The 20,355-nt window shown below is 41.7% G+C and overlaps 1 protein-coding gene across 1 annotated transcript in view; it reads left to right on the top strand.

Annotated features, from left to right (window-relative positions):
- Nucleotides 1–46: 46 nt before the first annotated feature.
- Nucleotides 47–20,355, top strand: part of ACTN2 (actinin alpha 2) — a 56,109-nt gene continuing 35,800 nt past the window's right edge. The window contains exons 1-4 of the mRNA XM_083432154.1: nucleotides 47–5,192; nucleotides 15,554–15,668; nucleotides 17,829–17,948; nucleotides 19,121–19,207. Coding sequence (XP_083288280.1) covers nucleotides 5,064–5,192; nucleotides 15,554–15,668; nucleotides 17,829–17,948; nucleotides 19,121–19,207 — 451 coding nt within the window. The 5' untranslated portion in view covers nucleotides 47–5,063. The remainder of the gene's footprint in view (nucleotides 5,193–15,553; nucleotides 15,669–17,828; nucleotides 17,949–19,120; nucleotides 19,208–20,355) is intronic.

The raw sequence follows: 20,355 nt of genomic DNA, 5'->3' as shown, positions 1-20,355 counted from the left end.
CGCCACTTTGCCGACTGATGCTGCTGAGATTTTTTTTTGTTTAGTCGGGAGGAATTAAACAAGGGAATGCGCAATGAATTCAGCTTTGTTTGGGGACTCCGCTTGTTTATTTATTTATTATCCATAGCTAACGTGAAATCTGAAAGACAACATTGGTATACCGTTTTCATTTGGCAGAGGAACTTTTTTTGGTATGTGTGTGTTTTTGAAACAGCTCATTTGCTTCAGTCGGTAAAACCTATCAGAGTTGCTGGGCTTAGCCCACCACCGTGCTTTGCCTACTGTCATTTTTATTCTTTTTGCTGCCAAAAAAGGGTGGGGTTTTTTTGAGGAAGGGTGAAAAAACTACTTGAGGGGCCGGATTAGGCCCCGGAACAAGGGACTAGCCATCTCTGAACTAGGGAATAAGCTCCACTGAACTGTAGGACATAGTTTAGTAAAAACCCATAGGATTGCAGGATTGCCAGATTAAACTCAAAGAAACGGGAAAACTGCGCAATTTGGTTTTCTCCACTCACAGAGAGAGATCCCCATAACAGCTCCTTGCTCTCCTCCCTGCCATGAGCACACATGCAGGTCACTTCATTAGGCAATTATAGAAAATGGCAGTCCTATGCACACTTCTTGCATCCACATCCAATCTCTCGCACTCGGCATGTGCTCCCTAACCAAGTGGAATAAGGGGGGATGGATATGGGAATCAGATGCCTCCCATTTCCCATGTGAACTCATGCATGCTTGAACTGGGGGAGAGAAGGAAAAAGGGCTCTTCACACCTTACGGAGATTCTTCCATCACATTCACTCAACCCACCTAGGGAAGGATTGGATCTTATGTTTGCACAGTACTGCAAGGAAGGAGGCATTATTAAAATACAAATTAAACTTATGTGCCATCTTTCACAGGAAGAATGAGAAGCATTGAATCCCCAGGCATAGATGTTGGCTTGTATTACTGCGATGATTTAGAGGGTAATTCACACTGTGCCTCCCACTTGTTTTAACCTTGGGATTACCCCATAAATCATTTTGCATGCTGTGACGCCAACAACACAGCACATCAACACTCTTCCTAACAACACATCTATATTATTGTGCATCTTTTTCTGAATAGAACAAGGCTGCAGCCTGATCATTTTAAATGCAGTTTACTATGAAAATGCATGGCTTGTAAATTTAAGAGACGGAGGTGACACATTTTCTGTGTTCAGTGAAGAAATTCTAGATGAAGGGAACGGCGGGCGCTGGATAATAGGAAAAAGTGATAAACGAGAGAGCAGAGATTCCTAGGTGAGGATTTCACCAGAATGAAGGTGTAATGGAAGGCAGGATACTGCAATGCACAGAAGACAAGGAAACGAGCCCACATCATTCTGGCCACATTAAGTGGTTGTATCATGTGTCCATGAGTGACATTCCAGCATTCTCCGCAACATTGCTAATGATAATGGAAACATAAGAAACTGCCCTGTGCCAAATTTTTTTCCTTTAGTTCATTATGGCCCACTCTGACTGGCAGCAGCTACCATTTCAGGCAGATATCTTTTCTCATTACCAGACGCTTGCTCCTTTTAACTAGAGATAGCATGGATTAAACCTGTATGCAAAGCATGTACTCTGCCACTGAGCTGTGGTTCCTCTCCAAATCCTAGGATACAGAATCCTAGGATCACAGACCACTTCACTGGTGCTCCTAAAAATACTGCTGTGTGTGGTCTGTTCATCACTAGAGAGGCAGGCAGAGAGGGGCAAGTGTTTTTAAGGTAGACTAAATGGGATATGCAAAAAGTTTTAACCAGTGCTCCCCCCCCCAAATGTTTAGGAGTCCTCTCATTTTCCTACTCACATTGAAATACTGCCCCTCAATGAGGCCAAACTTAGATTCACAAAATGTTTAGGGGTATGTGTACCCCTGCATCATCGTCCCCAGAAAAAAAAGCACTGGGTTTAACAACATATATTCCATGCTATACTAGTAGTCAATCCTGAAAGTGTTTTTAACTCTGCTAAGTTCTCCCGCTGGCAAATCTAGGCGCCTGTGGGTCAGATCTGTTTTCTACCTCCACAGATTTCCCCTTCTAGCTGCATCCCAGTGATACAGTGAATATTACTTCAGAGGGGCTCCCAGTCCTCAAGGGTCCCTCCTTTGAGCACATGTGGGGCTGCATTGGAAAGTAAGCCCCAAAAATGCCTCAGGGTTGAATTCAACATAGTGCAAAGTTCCATTTTCTCCTTGCACAGTGAAACATCCTGCCCCTCTCCTCCTGGCCTGTGCCCCTTAAATCTGCTCTAGGGGTTCCCCCTATCCTCTGAAGCAGAACTGAGGATGACTCAAGGAGGGGAGAAAGTCCCATTGGGTAAGTAGAAGTCTTCCCACTTGGCACCATTATTTAGCTGAATACAGTCCTCAGTGAACAACCTTTGGGATACTATCTTGCAGAAATTATTTGAATTTACTGTATTTAAATGAGAGATTGCTATAAACAAAGCCAACAAATTGATTCCAGTTTTGGCCACATGGTCAAACGGTGGTGTAATTTACTGGCATCAACTTCTCAGACTGATTAGGCCCTGATTGGACTCACTAGATCAGGGGTTGGGAACCTATAGTCCTTGGGCCAAACTTGGCACACCACACCTCATTGGCCTGTGGAGCCGTTTCCCCGAACCACACACACCTGACCACTTATTTATTGTAAGCTGTGGGGCAGGTAGAGATGTGACTGCAGAAAGCAGGCTGGAACTAATAGAATTATAGAGTGGGAAGGGACCCTGAGGGACATCTAAGTCCAGCTAAAGTGCAGATCGTTCAGTTCTGCTTGGATGGTTCTGCTGACCTCGCAAAGCAGGTCTGTCAGGATGGGGAAAAGATAAAAGTTCCACACCCTTGTTTTACATCAAGATGAGGCCTAACCAGCTTGTTTTCCTAGGGGTAGGGGGACATTTATTTATTTACTTATTTATATTTCATGAAAATTATAGCCATCACTTTACAAAAAGATAAAACTGTAAAATAAGGCAATAACTATAATTACAATACGTTAAAACACACAGGAAGTTAAAATACTGAAGCAGATTGTGATTCATGTCAGCATCATGGTTGGCCTCAAGATTCTTGGCTGCTGGCTTGAGCCAACCCCTCTTCTGGACAAGGATACCAGGGCTGAGGGCGAGAACCCTTTTGTGGCCAGCTGGTGCTTCTGATAAAGATGCCAGGTAAGGGCACAGCATCTTTTGGAACAGGTAGTGTGAAGTCTAGGTGGGGTTGGGCAGCCTTGGGCAGGATGGGTTCAGTAGGGATGTCAATGTGATGGAGTCAGCAACCATCCAGTCTGCTAAATTTGTACTGTAGAGATTGAGTCTAAAGCAGTGTTGAAGAGTGTGGCACATATTTCAAAATAGTGAAAACACTGCGGGGGGGGGGGAGAGATTTTACTAACTACTGTATATATTTTAGACTTCAGACTGGCACTAGAAATCCAGTTTTTTCCCCCTTTGCTTATTATTCTGGAAATTTCACAAGCTAATGTGAAACAGAAATGCAGCTGAGTACACATGACTGTCTGAAAGCTTGTAATAGGTTATTCTAAACCCCGTCCTGCCCTCCCTTTCTCCCCCTCTCTGCTCCACACTCCCTCCCCTTGCATTCCCTTTGTAGAACCATTTTTAAAATCCTGGATGTGTCGCACCATTTTTTCCAACCTTATGCCAGCACTATTTGTAGTTTTCCACCTGTCACCGTGTGTATTACATTGTAAGCCTGGATGGTGTTTCTTCAGTTCTAGTGCCTTAACAGACAGGGAGAAAGATTGATTCACAGATCATTTTGGGGTAACCTTTTTAAAATTAAATAAGACTGCCAGAATAAGGCAGCAATGCTAAATGTGCTTCCATGAAAATTAGCTCCATTGAAATAAAAATGATTATTTCAAAGAGTATGTTTACAATTTAGGGTGTTGGTCACCTGTGAATAATTCCCCCACGTGATGTTGTTTTTTTGGTACAAATCACATGTTTATTTCCAAGCTTTTCTATGTAGAAATTAACATTTCAAAATACATTACTAATTATGGACCAATCTAATTTCATTGTAGGGGCATGTTGTTTTTTGAACTTCCCATATTTTCCAACTAAGCCTTTTCCTGACACTTAGCATCTGTTTTGCTGTGAGTTTGGGGGATGCGTAGTAGGCTGTATGCCTGGATCCGACAAGGATTTGATTGCTGGAATAGCCAGGCAAGTTTCTTTGTAACGGCCTATGTATGAGTCATTAAGGTAACTAAGGAAGTGGTTCTGTGCTAGAAAACAAACGGGTGGCACCCCTCTCTCAACTTGTCTGTTAGAAAGACAAAGGCCAGAGTTGAGGTGTGTGAGCTAGAAGGTAGAAGCAAAGAAGCAGGCCGAGAAGCCAAGGAGCAAGAGCCATGTTCTGATTGAATCCAAGGAGAATTGCCTTCCTAAATCCAGCGCTGTTGAGTGGAGAAACCACAGAAGTTCGGAGACTTTATCTCTAAAGCATCCTCTCTCCTCTTGCAACTCTCTCTCCTGATGTTCCTTAGAAAAAGGACAATAGGGCATGGCAGGCCTATCGTCCTTTTTCTAAGATTGAAAGTACACACGTCTATTTTATCCACTTTTTAAGGGGGGGAGAGAGATTGTTCAGCCTGTTGAAATCCGGCTTGCGAGCATCTAAGGAGGGACTTGGGAAAAGAGGGGAGGGGGATGGATGTGGGAGGCTGTGCAGAGACACGTGACAAGGCAAGGGGATAAGAGGCAGAATCGGAATCAGCCTTCGGCACGAGCCAGGCTTCCTTTCGGAGAATCACAGCAGCAGTCCAGGGGCAGAAAGAAAGACAGGAAGAAAGTGAAGGCAAGCTCTTAACCTGCAACCTGAAAACTTCCCTCTCTCTCACACCAGCAAGACTTTCCTGCAGAAGAAAGAAAATAAAAGAAGACAGAATTGCCTGCCTGCCTGCCTGCAAGATCAATTTATTTTTGAGAACTAATTATTAAGAGCCAAGAAACCTCTGAAGGTGTGAAAAGCAATCTGATTCTTAAAACAACATGACAACCCAAATAGACACTAGCATACATTATAACTATGAGTATGAAGAGGACGAGTATATGAACCAAGAGGAAGAATGGGACAGGGACCTGCTCCTGGACCCGGCATGGGAGAAACAGCAAAGAAAGGTCAGGAAAGATTCTTTACTTATTCACTGGATTTACAGTATATCCCATCTTTCTTCCAAGGAACTAAGGGTGGTGTACGTGACTCTTCCCTTTCCCAATTATATACCCACAACAACCCTGTGAGGTAGGTTAAACTGAGAAATGTAAACTGGGCCCCAGAGACACCAAACAGGTGAAGTTTCATCTTCACTTGTTCAAGGAGCCTGTACACTTTTGTGCATGTTCTGTTCAATGGGTGATGAGGGATAGCTCAATTGATAGAGCACGAAACTCTTAATCTCAGGGTTGTGGGTTTGAGCCCCATGTTGGGCAAAAGGTTCCTGCTTTGCAGGGGGCTGGACTAGATGATCCTTGTGGTCCCTTCCAACTCTACACTTTGATTATATGATTCTGTTCCATGGTGTTGTTTTAAATGGCAGCTGTGAGGAAGGGGTGCTTAGGATTGGCACTGTGGATGGTGCCTGGAGAATAATTTGCTGTGGGAGGGAAGCTACAAATGGTGATGATAACAGCAAAATCACAAACTTGAGAATGCCTACTGTAGCATTGTTTAAATGAAATGAAATAAAGGGAGGAATTCAATGTCACCCTAAAGTGATAGTTCCACCAGGGCAAGCATTTTGGCTTGCCTGATGGAATGATTCCCCCCTGCGTGTGTGCTGTTTGGGGAGGGGTTTGTGGTCCCTCCCTGTCCCCAAGCCAGTTTCAGGGGGCACACAGGAGGAGAAAAGGGGGGAAGTTCTATTGTACAAGCAGAATCAGGCTTCCACTGATGAAACTCATGAGTTGGATCCCAACCAAATAGAACAAAAGAGACTTATTAAACACAATTAAATATTTAATGTAAAAAGTAGTACAGGGTTACCTCAGGTTAAGAACTTAATTCGTTCTGGAGGTCTGTTCTTAACCTGAAACTGTTCTTAACCTGAGGTACCACTTTAGCTAATGGGGCCTCCCACTCCCACTGCGCCGCCACTGCACGATTTCTGTTCTCATCCTGAAGTTCTTAACCTGAGGTACTATTTCTGGGTTAGCAGAATCTGTAACCTGAAGCGTCTGTAACCTGAAGCGTCTGTAACCCGAGGTACCACTCTACAGGCATTCCCAACCTGGCACCCTTCAAATACTTTGGACTACGGCTCCCATTATCACCTGATGGGAGTTGTAGCCCAAAACATTTGGAGAGCGCCAAGTTGGGGAAGGCTGATGAAGTGGGGGTTTTGTTTGTTTGTTTTTAATTTAATTTGAGCCAGAATTTTTTTAAAAAATGTTTCTCTACACCCCTTCTTCCTTCATCAAAACAACAATATAGATAATAAATTGATTCAAAGGTAATACAAAATGAAGTGAAACGCTAGCAAAAGGCAACCACCGTCAGAGAAAGGAAAATATTTTTTTTTAAAAAAAAAGAACTAGGCAGATGCAGGAACTATACACATTAAAATTAATGAGTAAATAAAAGTGTCTTAACCTGATGCTAAAAGGAGGGTTCAGCTAGCACTAGGCATATGTCTTTAGGGAGGGCATTCCAAAGTCAGGGTCCTACCTGCCCCATTGATCTTTCAAGACACAATCTTTGAATTTACATGCTTCCAGTCAGATACTAAAAATATCTTAATTTGTATAAGGCTAGCAAGCTGATAGGATATAAAATATTTTCAAAAGCAGTGTGACAAATTTGTTGTGAAATCTATTGGTTCCCTCTTATAGGAATGAGAAATTATTATAATCTGGACTAATCAAGGGTTGGTTCTGATTATACAGTTGATTTGCAGCAACAGAACTTCGCAAACAAATGGTCTTCTCACCTGAAACTGAAGGTTGTGTGGCCCCATAAAAGAAAACAAATGACAAGTTTTTTTTGAAACTTTTGCCTCAGACTTTGAATACAAACATTTATTGGCCCACAATAAAGTTTGTCATGCCTAAATAAATTTCCCATTTGTTTCAGTAGTGTAAAGCATGGCTGATTTTCTTAGGATTGCAGCCTTATCTACCTGGATTCCCAGCAGAATAATTTACACTTATTTATTATTTTGATTTTCTGAAAACCAAGCATGGATTTTGTAAAACACACACACAACCTACTTGCGTGATCCAAAAGAATTTCAATAGCATGAAAAGATGCTATTGGCCCAAGGGAACATGTCATTTGCTTTTATAATCCTAACGTTTCGTGAAAACATTGTGGTTTTAACACTAATAATTAGACAGTATTTCAGGATGCAGTTGAAGAAGCCACCCATTAATTTCAAGGGAACATATTCTAGGTTTGCCATACGTCTGGAATATCCTGGACATACATGGAATACTGTATCCAAAAGCAGTGTCCTGGGAGAAATCGGTTAAATGTCTGGGAAAATTCGGATGTAAAGTAACTGATGTAAGCAGTGTCATTTTTGCTGATTTTCCTTAAAAAAAAAGAAAAAAGCTTAGAAATGCCCAATTTCTTTGTGATTTTGCAAAAAAAAAAAAAAACCCTCAAGAACTTTTCTGTCCTGATTTTTGAAATATGGCAGCCCTATCTTGGCAAGTTCCACAGAAGTGAATGGAGGCTGTGCAGCAGTAGTGCTAGCGGATTGCAACCATTATTACTTTCCATTGTCCTGAACCTTTGAAACAAATGTTAAATGGATGCACATGTCTATAAATAGTATCTGATAGAAGGCATTCTTTTTTCCATGGCTTGGAGATCAGTCTGAACAACATCCTCTCTCAGTAGGATTGATGGATTTGAAAAGTTCTGAGGGTGTCAGACTCTTCTCCATAGTGCTAAAATAAGCTCCACAAAGTACATTCCTGATGTCCGTATATACGACGAGAAGACTGTAGCTGCCTAGTTGTTGAGCTTTGTTCAAACGAGTAATATAATATTGAACGGTGATCTTCAAGCAAGCCTGGCAGTTGGCTAGCATACATGTTCTATGAGACAATCTTGGAACAGGACAAAAATAAATGCCATTGTTTCTATTGTGGGCTGCACTCTCCAGACTTGCCATTTCAGGATATGCATGGTATGAGATCTGTCAACAGTTGCTGGTTACACATGATGACGTCCTTAGGATTACAATGGACGTGACGCCTAATTATAACTCCATCTCATAGGGTCTCATGGTCTGCAATATTCAGACCCTGTGCTGGGGAATTCTCAGTTTCAAAGTTTTCTATAAATGTGGTGTGCACATGTAGGGCACTGCATAGGGTGTCAGGGGAATAGGTGGGAAACAGAAAGAAACTAAAGTTAAGAATGATGGCAGATTTAATAAAACCGTCCCTGTATATGAAAGACATTGTTTAATGTATAAAACAAGCTAATGAAAATCAGATCAATTAAAGTTAGATTCAGCCACTCTTTAATATAGTGATTTATTTTAATTCATCCATAGGGTTGATTCACACCACCACCTTATCATGTGTCAGAATATGTTTACTGGGAACTGCAAGTGCAAATTAACACAGCTCCAAATGTGCATTCAGCTACACTATCTGCACTAAAGATGCTAGTGTGGCCACTTAGGCATTGCAATTTTATTTTATTTTATGCAAAGGATGCAGATTTGCACAATATTGCATGTACTAATTTATATGGGTGAAATCCAATAGTGCCTGTATGTGAGTGGATTGAACTTTTGTTTGCACAACAGGCCTACTCCGCCTCCTCCCTGCAGCTTCCAACCACCTGCAGAATCTGGTCCAGAGTAAATTTGGTGAACAGAAGAGACTGTCAGGGGAAAGAGAGGAAGGGGAAGTTCTAGTGTGCAAGCAGAAGCCTGCCCAAAGGGTGTATTTGCAACTGAGTGGTAGTTTTTCATCCTCTTTTTTAAGCAGTTCTCTTTTCAAGCAGGCACACTTGCCCTGGTACATCCACTAGTAAGGGTTTAGGCTGGGTCCCCTTGGTTACAAGATCACTATCCCTTCTGCAAAGCTTCTGTCGGCAGCAGCTGCCTGAATCTGATCCTTTTCCAGGGAATTCCAGTTGTGCTTGCAGTGCTGTGGCTTCTGAGCATTGGGAATGTATAGAATAGTCTATTAATAGTTTACAAACACACTGAGAGTTTACGTGTTTGGACCACTTTTTTGCATAAATGGAGCCACAGACTGCTTTCTTATGCAGGGGTTCCATACTTTTTTATGCCCTCAAACACATTCGAAAATCTAAAGAAGTGGTGTGGGCATCTCAAAATACAGTGGTACCTCAGGTTACAAACGCTTTGGGTTACAAATGCTTCAGGTTACAGACTCTGCTTACCCGGAAGTAGTACCTTGGGTTAAGAACTCTACCTCAGGATGAGAACAGAAATCACGTGGCGGCAGTGGGAGGCCCCATTAGCTAAAGTGGTACCTCAGGTTAAGAACAGTTTCAGGTTAAGTACAGACCTCCAGAATGAATTAAGAACTTAACTGGAGGTACCACTGTACTCATTTCGCAGAAGGAAAAGTGACAATGCTTAGAACCCCCAAGCCACAAGCAAAACACCTACATACACCCCAAAACAGATAGCAAAACCAAGACACTAAAAAAACAAACCAGGAAGTTCATGATGCTGAATGAAGGGTGGAATCTTTGTGACAGATTTGTGACGTTGTGTGAATGATAAAGTGTCCTCATCTGTATTCAAGTAGTCTGTTTGCAGATCTGAAAAGGAATCAAGTTTTTTCTTTTATTTTTGCTCTCTAAATTCTAATAAAGCATCACACCTGTGGATTCTGTAGTATGGAAAAAAAACCAGAATAAGCAAACCATTCCTGACATGTCAAGTCAATATTGTTTTTCGTTTTACTTTCCTTCTCTGTGGATTGTTTGTATTTTGCTGGCAATTTTCCTTTACAATTGAACCTGTTAAAAAAAGGCAGTATTAGACCAGACAATATGTTTCTAACAGAACAGCCCTGCACAACTTGTGATCCAGGCCATGTATTGTTTCCTGCTAGGGGCTAGATAAGCCTCTTCTTTTGCTGCCTGGATGCTAAAAGAGATGGCGTGACAAGCCCCTGGGAGGAATAACACTTGGTTATTTGGGCTGCGTTACTGGTTGTGCTGGCTTGCATTGGAGGGTCATAAGCCATACTCATTGTTTGGTGGTGAAAAAGAGGGGATCTTAGCCCCCAAGTCAAAGGTGTGAGACCTCACGCCCAGGGCTGAATGTGGCCCTGCAATCTTCTTTATCTGGCCCTCAGGGTATTTAATAGGCCACATCCCCATACCAAGCCGCACACCTTTCTGGCCCTGCTCCAAACCCTCTTGAGGTGTCCCCCCTCCTTGGTGGAATATATCCTATGATAATGCATTTTGCTTGCTTGATTGGAGAGCTATGTATGCCTTTGGACAGCTCTGACATTTGTATGACTGCATCGTATCTTACTCTAGAATGTAAGAGCTGTACCTGTTGTTCTGGCATGCATGCGGCCCCTGAAAGGTTTCTCACAAGGGAATGTGGCCCTTAGACTCATCTCATCTGTCCTCCCAGTTGAACGACGTGGCCCAGGGAGAGAGGGAAAGATAGTGGAAGTGAACAGCTGGCTTCACAAATGGTGTGAACAGGAACGGTTTGGATTCTTAGATCACGGACTGCAGTTTCTTGAAGATGGACTTCTGGCAAGCAATGGGCTGCACCTCACAACGGTTGGGAGGAATGTTTTTGCCAAAAATCTCAGAAACCTCATCAGGAGGGCTTTAAACTGACTAATGTGGGGGAGGGAGACAGTGCTCCTGAAGGTAGGAGTCTATTGATGAAGATGATCATCCAAATGTCATAGACCAAATGGAGCAAACAGCACGCAGACCTAGTGGTGGGAGGAAAAAATCCTTAAATAAGAGACATGGGGGAATGATTAATGGACTTCAATGTCTGTACAGTAATGCACAAAGCATGGGAAATAAACAAGATGAGCTTGAGCTCTTGGTACAGCAAACTAAATATGACATAATAGGCATCATTGAAACCTGGTGGGATAAGTCCCACAATTGGAATGTAATAATGGAGGGATACAGTCTATTTCAGAGAAACAGACCAGACAAAAAAGGAGGAGGAGTGGCGTTATATATCAGGGATGTGTATACCTGTGAAGAGATCCAAGATTTAGAACCTCAAAGCCAAAGTGAGAGCATTTGGGTCAAAATTAAGGGAGAGAAGAATAACAGTGACCTCATTGTGGGAGTTTACTATAGATCCCCAAGCCAAACGGAGGACATAGATGATGCCTTCCTGGAACAGATGGCCAAGCATGCAAAAGGAAGGGAGATAGTAGTAATGGGAGACTTCAATTACCCGGATATTTGTTGGATGTCAAACTCAGCCAAGAGCATAAGGTCAAACAGATTCCTCACTGGCCTTGCAGACAACTTCATTGTCCAGAAAGTGGGAGAAGCAACAAGAGGAACAGCCATTTTAGATCTGGTCCTAACCAATGTTGATGACCTGGTTAGTGGGGTAGAAGTGGAAGGATCATTAGGCGCGAGTGATCATGCTCTTCTGAAGTTTACTATACAGCGGAAAGGAGCAGCCAAGCATACTAGGACTCAATTTCTTGACTTTAAGAAAGCCGACTTCATAAAACTTAGGGAAGTGCTGGGTGAGATCCCATGGAAAGTAATACTAAAAGGAAAGGGAGTTCATGATGGCTGAGAGTTTGTTAAGAGGGAGATAGTAAAAGCACAACTTCAGGCAATACCAATGAGACGGAAACATGGAAGGTGCCTAAAGAAGCCAGGGTGGCTATCTAAAGAACTTTTAACTGAGTTAAGATTAAAAAAGGATGTGTACAGAAAATGGAAAAGGGGGGAAACCACCAAAGAAGAATTCAAACAAACAGCCAGCACGTGTAGACACAAAGTCAGAAAAGCTAAAGCACAGAATGAACTCAGGCTTGCTAGAGAGGTTAAAAGCAACAAAAAAGGCTTTTATGGGTATGTTCTTAGCAAAAGGAAGAACAAAGAAACAGTGGGGTCACTCAGAGGAGAAGATGGTGAAATGCAAACAGGGGACACAGAAAGGGCTGAACTCCTCAATGCCTTCTTTGCCTCATCTTCTCAGATAAAGAAAACAATGCCCGACCTGAAGAATTTGGAGCAAATGATTCAGCAGAGAAAACACAGCCCAGAATAACTAAGGAGATAGTACAAGAATACTTGGCTAGTCTAGATGTATTCAAGTCTCCAGGGCCAGATGAACTGCATCCAAGAGTATTAAAAGAATTGGCAGATGTGATCTCAGAACCACTGGCAGTCATCTTTGAGAATTCCTGGAGAACAGGTGAAGTCCCGGCAGACTGGAGGAGGGCAAATGTTGTCCCTATTTTCAAAAAGGGGAAAAGAGAGGACCCAAATAATTACCGCCCAGTCAGTCTGACATCAATACTAGGGAAGATTCTGGAGCAGATCATTAAGCAAACAGTCTGTGAGCACCTAGGAAGGAATGCTGTGATCACCAATAGTCAGCGTGGATTTCTGAAAAATACGTCATGTCAGACTAACTTGATCTCGTTTTTTGACAGAATTACAAGCCTGGTAGATGAAGGGAACGCAGTGGATGTAGCCTACCTTGATTTCAGCAAGGCATTTGACAAGGTGCCCCATGATATTCTTGTAAAGAAGCTGGTAAAATGCGGTCTTGACTATGCTACCACTCAGTGGATTTGTAACTGGCTGACTGACCGAACCCAAAGGGTGCTCATCAATGGTTCCTCTTCATCCTGGAGAAGAGTGACTAGTGGGGTGCCACAGGGTTCTGTCTTGGGCCCGGTCTTATTCAACATCTTTATCAACGACTTGGATGATGGACTCAAGGGCATCCTGATCAAATTTGCAGATGGCACCAAACTGGGAGGGGTGGCTAACACCCCAGAGGATAGGATCACACAAAACGACCTTGACAGATTAGAGAACTGGGCCAAAACAAACAAGATGAATTTTAACAGGGAGAAATGTAAAGTATTGCACTTAGGCAAAAAAAATGAGAGGCACAAATACAAGATGGGTGATACCTGGCTTGAGAGCAGTACATGTGAAAAGGATCTAGGAGTCTTGGTTGACCACAAACTTGACATGAGCCAACAGTGTGATGCGGCAGCTAAAAAAGCCAATGCAATTCTGGGCTGCATCAATAGGAGTATAGCGTCTAGATCAAGGGAAGTAATAGTGCCACTGTATTCTGCTCTGGTCAGACCTCACCTGGAGTACTGTGTCCAGTTCTGGGCACCACAGTTCAAGAAGGACATTGACAAACTGGAACATGTCCAGAGGAGGGCAACCAAAATGGTCAAAAGGCCTGGAAACAATGCCTTATGAGGAACGGCTAAGGGAGCTGGGCATGTTTAGCCTGGAGAAGAGGAGGTTAAGGGGTGATATGATAGCCATGTTCAAATATATAAAAGGATGTCACATAGAGGAGGGAGAAAGGTTGTTTTCTGCTGCTCCAGAGAAGCGGACACGGAGCAATGGATCTAAACTACAAGAGAGAAGATTCCACCTAAACATTAGGAAGAACGTCCTGACAGTAAGAGCTGTTCGACAGTGGAATTTGCTGCCAAGGAGTGTGGTGGAGTCTCCTTCTTTGGAGGTCTTTAAGCAGAGGCTTGACAACCATATGTCAGGAGTGCTCTGATGGTGTTTCCTGCTTGGCAGGGGGTTGGACTCGATGGCCCTTGTGGTCTCTTCCAACTCTATGATTCTATGATTCTAGACTGAAAAAAGAAAAGAAAAGAAACTTAAAACTGTTGTGGTATATCCTGATATCCTAGAAAGGCTTTGGCTTTTCCTCTGCCTTCTGTTAGTACCACACTTTTAAAGATGTGCTCAGGTGTGTTTAGCTTGAATGGGGGGGATCTTTGTGAGACTAAGTGCAAAAATTGAGTTTTCCTTGTATTAGCTTGCAGCATGGTTGCTACATGGACTTCCAAGTTCCACCTGGTGTTTCACTTCCATCTGATACCCTGCTCTGCTTCTGTGTGTTGAGCAGTGAGGGAGGGGCATTTGTTCTGTCTAATTAATGCAATACCTTTTCAAATCCTAAAGGATTAAAAATGTGCAGGGCACAGTGCTAGATGCTGGCCACAGCTTGATCGCTAAGACCTGAGCATATTTTGAATAGTTGTGCAATGACTATTAATAGAATAGATTAGTCAGAGACAGCAGCTCATGCTCCCAGTCCCAGCACATGGAAACAGAATAAAGAGATAGCTCAGTTGGTAGAGTATGAAGGTCTTAATCTCAGGGTTGTGGGTTTGAGCCCCACGTTGGACAAAAGATTCCTGCATTGGAGGGGGTTGAACTAGATGACTCTTGTGATCCCTTCCAACTCTACAACTCTATGATTCTATGAAAGGCTCAAGAAAGAGGACTACATAGCACAAAAGGCAATGGAATTTCCTCAGTTCTGCACATTTGGCTTGTTGGGCCTTTTACGAATTTCATTTCCGATGTTTCTAGAATTTTTTTTAAGTCCTCATGAAAACTCCTCAGCATTTTAGTGTGTTTCCCCCCTAATTACACATCCCTGCCAGGAAATCTCTCCAAATGTAATACATTTTTGTATGTCATTTTTGCTAATACATGCACAGTATTTGGGGTCTGCCCTGCTTTTAATAGCAGCACTGATTCTTATGGCACTAAGTGACTAAAATTATCACTTGATAACCTACTCTTTTCAAACTCCCATCACAGAATTGGCTTGCACTGCATTGCCCCTCCCACTGTCCCTCCTGGTAAGCAATAGTGACCCACCTCCCAGGAAGCTACCATAGCGGCTCTGCCCCACCAGGCAAACCACTTCTGTTCTACCATGTTGTGGTTTTTGAGGTCTCTCAGTGGAAGGAGACCCTGCCCATTATAAGCATATCACCACATCACCAGGCATCTGTTGTCCCACTTTAAGGCCACTTCACATGTCACAAATTTAGGGTGCAATTCTATACATGCTTTCTTTGCTGTAAGCCCCAACGAAATCCATGAGACTTAATTCCAACTAGATATTGTTGTGCCACTAGTGTGTACACCACATGTAATCTATAGGATGTACCGTAACAGGTGAGGCAGATAATGTGTGTTGATTTCATATGTGTGCTATGAGGGCAATACAGGGTGCCCAATGGAGACCCACAGCATAATGTGTGACATGATGCTTAATATGTACATAAGAATGGTAAAATACCATAAATGGCCTTGCTATTGATAAATACACAAGGCATATCTTTCATGCATTTGTCAACAGCAAAGCTAAACATTCAGGAATGTTAGCATCTTCACTTAAGCTGTAGCATTGCTTTGAAACTAAGTTTCCTAAAAAAAATTATCGAAGGCTCTAACATTTCCTGTTAATAGCTGTTTACCATCTTTTCCTAACACACTTAATCTGTGATTGCAGACATTTACAGCATGGTGCAATTCCCACCTACGGAAAGCAGGCACGCAGATCGAGAACATTGAAGAGGATTTCAGGAATGGCCTTAAACTGATGTTGCTCTTGGAGGTCATTTCAGGTTAGTTTTAGAAGGCAGCAAATGATATGTATCTTGTCAAAATGTATTTCACCGTCACTTTAGAAGCAGGTGAATTTATTCATTTTAGTTTATCCCAGTTTCACATTTCCACATCAGTTTATGGCATGTGCGTGTGTGTTTTTAAAAGTTGTCATGAAAATTGACGAGTATTTTACTGTGAATTTACTGTGAATCATATGCCCATTACTTAATGCACTTTTGCCTAAGACACACATTTTAGCAAAGTGTCAGGGACTGGGCAGATGAGGAGCATTGGTGGAGACTTCCACCCCAAGAGACTTCCAGGCAGGAGGAAGATGATGATAGTATGGACCCAAGTTCTAGGAGGTGGCGAACAGGACACGCTCTAGAAGAAGAAGCAAAGAGCTGGGAAATTGAAATATACTCGGAGTCGAGAGTGGATTTCATGCTCTTTATTAAGCTCATAGTGGTGGGGAGGAATGAAAGTTCCCCCACAATATCTGCTTTATATACATTATTTACACAATGGGCTGCACGTGATTGGCTAATTCTGGGATTCTCCTGTAGGCCAATCAGGTTGTGGATTCACTTCCACCTGGAGCTGGATTGGGTGGCTTCTGCGGACCAATCATGCTGCTGCATTGTTCTAGGACCAATCAGACTGCTGTATTCTGAATCCTATTGTTCTAGGACCAATCAGACTGCTGCATTTTGAATACTATTCAACTCAGTACATAACAGAAATAATGGAGGGTGAAGAGCAGGAGAAAGCTAGCAGATGCTCTAGACCTAAACAGAGACAGGACTCAGAAATGGGAGAAACAGCACAGCAGCCAGTGGACACTATGTCACTTGAAAGCCTGGTAGAACCTCCTCCTTCTCCGAGGATCAAGTGATTCCTTTGCACCTTAGAGCAGAAGGCTGAACAGAGACAGAAAGATTCCATTGCCTGCTACCGTAGGCAGTAATAAGGGGTTTGGAAGCTAGGAAGTACCGCAAGGGGGTGGGTAGAGCAGGTACTCTGAGCCACATCTTGAGGATGTGGGGAGCATAATTCGTGGTCTCTCTGTGTATTCTGTTAATTTAAATAAAATAACTGGAAGAAGCTCTCTACGTCTCTGATTTCACTAGGCAGCTAGCCTGTGAACTGTGACACAAAGCAACTTTCCCCAATGTCACACATTTTTATGTTATTTTCACCAATATATGTGTTTTGTGCATGCTATACTTTAGTATATGCATTTTTGTACATGTTACTTGGCTGAAGAAGAATACTTTTTTTTTTAAGGGTTTGTCTGATACTATACTGATACTATGAACTGAAAGAGTAATTTAAACTAAAGATGCTATTGAGTATTAGTTTTGTTCCTTTTTTAAACTTTGTTTTGTTTATTTGCATATGTCTATTGTGTGTGTAGAGAGATAGACAGGCAAAGAGTTGTCCCATTTTTTATTGAACTATTTCATATAATGGCAAAAATTACAAGACAAAAAATGGCTTTAAAGCTGCATACCTGGATTTTTTAAAAGGGGCAGGATAAATTAATGGAGAATAAGGCTATCAAAGGTTGCTACTCTTTTTGGGTATATCTTACCTGCAGGACAGAGGCAATATACCTGTGAATATCAGTTGCCAGTGAGCCTTGGCTTCTGGGCTTCAAATAGCCAACTGGTTGGCTACCATGGGAACAGAATGCTAAACTCAATAGGGCTTGGGCATGATCCAGCATAGCTCTGTTCTTATGCCTTGAAATGGTGTAGCCAGGATGGGCTTGATGCCCTTCTGGATCCTTAGAGCACAATGATAGGATGAGCTGTGAATTAGGACTTCAGTGCTTTATTATTAATAGTAAAACACTCCTCAACGCTGAAGTGCTAACAAAAAATAAGCTGAAAAGGGAGCACACAGTTTCTTTGACATATTTTGGACAGATAAAACAATTTGGCCTGGGGATTTTTGCTCCTACACAAAAAAATCTCCAAAGTGAGTCGCTTTTATACTTGCCTTTAGGGAGGGGAGAATGGGCTCTGGAGATAAGACAGACCTGTAATGCGGGTTGGTATATGGTTTTAGATAGTTTACAGCAACAGCATGCTCCCTTCACCAGTCTAGTCGCTAGCCTGTGCCTGGAGCCACATGTCAATGTCAATAAATATATCTGATTTGCTTCCCTGCAGGAGAAAGACTTCCAAAGCCAGACAGAGGAAAGATGCGTTTCCATAAAATTGCAAATGTCAACAAAGCCCTGGATTTTATAGCTAGCAAAGGTGTCAAACTTGTCTCGATTGGTGCAGAAGGTATGTAGAAGATAGCAACAACAAGGCTTGGCTTTCAGCCATGATGTATTACAGTTCTGAGAGCTGGTTTGATTCAGTATATGGCAAAGGGCATTTTGGAACATTCATTTCTGTCTTCTCTCAAACTGTCACCACTCCATGTCAGACTGACTATTTTACACCTTATCAGCCAAGGTTGTGAATTTAATACGTTTCACCTAAAAGAAAACTCACAGCATAGCCTCTGCACTAGTTATAATTTCCTCTCTATGATCAACTGCATAAAACTAGATGTTGGAAAGAAAAAGGTAGGAAAACACAGAGTTTGGGCTTAAGTTAGCTTTAAATGTGATGCAGATCATGTAACAACAAGGACTTTACCTGTGAGGCATTTTGTGAACTGGGCCATCAGCTCACGGTTCAGTTGTGCGCTTAGTAATGTTTCATACATAGGCAAAGAGCTCTGGTTTAAACAACAGGCAGCTGCATAGAACACTCTGTGAATAAATTTGGGATTGGTTGTAGTATTTTTAAACAAGCCTGGAACCATGTTTAATTCAGGTCTTGGAGTTTGGTCATTTAGGGAACATGAATCAGTTCAACAATTTTAATAAAAATTGGGAAACAAACCTAAAGGGGAGATTGTCTGCTGTGGATGGGAAAGAGCAATGAAGGTGGAAATAAAGGTTTATATGGAACAGCCATATAAACTCAACTAGGAAATCAGGAGCAATACTGTGTGTGTGTGTGTGTGTGTGTGTGCGCGCACACACACACACACACATTTGTGTGTTCCAAATTGTTTCTTTTATCAACAACATCTTTGGATGTTCAGTTCATATTCATGTTCAGTTCATTCAATACAGTTATGATTAGTTTCTATACCTTAGGTATAACTATTTGCAGAATTCTGTGAAAGTTGTGAGACAACAGCATTAATAAAAATGAATTATGGGGATTTCAAGGAGTGAACAAGAGTATGGAACCAACAGAAGCAATTCTCTGCTGCTGTGTCCTCTAATAACATGTTAGGTGAGACTGGTTTAAGACATCTTCAGAAGGAACAATTTGGAAGCAATTGCTGAGAAATAAACACGTACTGTATGAATAAAATCACAAAACGTAAATCATAGCAGGCATGTACGCTTTGATCACAGCATATTGCTTAAAATTTCAATTCTGTTTCACACCAGAAATTGTAGATGGCAATGTGAAAATGACCCTGGGCATGATCTGGACAATCATCCTTCGCTTTGCAATTCAAGATATTTCAGTAGAAGGTAAGACTATGCTCCACAGTACTGCCCTATGGCAAGGGGAAGCTCTCATCAGAAACAGAGGATTTTTTTTTTTTTTAAATGTGAACTTAAATGGCAACTGTTTATTGATGGGGAGAGTAAAGGAACTAACTACTCTGAAGCCTCAGATCTGTGTTCTCTTTATATTCAATATCACCACCCATTTAAAAACATTAAGAAGACATGTGTGATACAACCCTCCTGGAACAGTTTCACTTCAGAATGAAGACAGGGGATTTCATGGTGGAATACCTCCTCAATAGATACATTTTCTCATACCTTTCTACAGCTGACTACATTCCAGCTGTACAAAAATTAGAGCTTTCTATACCTACACACATTTTTATGTTGTGAACTGCCCTGAGATTGATGAAGGAAGGGCAGTATAAAAATAAATGATATAGATAGATGACATCTATAGATAGATAGATAAAATCTCCATTCAGACAAATTAGAAGCATTAACAGTTCTAAGGCACCTCTGAAACATAAGAATTTGGTATGTAGCTCAGCCAGTCAGATAGTTTGACAGTGCCTGGAATGGGCTTTCTATTTTCTAATGGATGACCAGCCATCTTGTAAGCATAATGAGTCATAGGAAGCATCAGGTGCACATGAAAAGGAATGTTCAGAAGGGACACTGATAAAATCCTAAGAAACCATTTGCCTTTGGTTGAGATTTACATTCACTGAAACAGAAAAGCACTTGCTGTTGGGCTGTCGAGCCTTGCAGGTATGCGTTTTGATCAAATTAAACAATTTAAAACTGTCAATTGTCTGGAAAAAATAGGATATTTTGTACTATGTAAGCATTAGGTGTTGAAATCATAAAGTTATTTCTTGAACGATTTCTGTTGCAGACTCCATTACGTTTTAAAGATTTATTTTTGCCTCTAAGCAACAAGTGTTTTATATATATATATAAAAGAACAACTTATAAAATATTTAAATGAAGAACTCGGGCAGCTGTAGATTAATTTCCAGCTATGCACTGTTTGCTTGAGCAAACAGATGTCCTTCATTATGCAGTACAATATGTAACAAATTAACTGTTTCCTCCACCTCATTTGTTGATTTAGAGAATAATTATTCTTGACAAATTTATTTTACCTTGATTGTACTGTAGCAATT

This window comes from Podarcis tiliguerta (genome assembly GCF_965153285.1).
Source record: "Podarcis tiliguerta genome assembly, chromosome: 3".
Classification (NCBI taxonomy): domain Eukaryota; kingdom Metazoa; phylum Chordata; class Lepidosauria; order Squamata; family Lacertidae; genus Podarcis; species Podarcis tiliguerta.
This window is presented reverse-complemented; position numbering and strand designations above follow the sequence as displayed.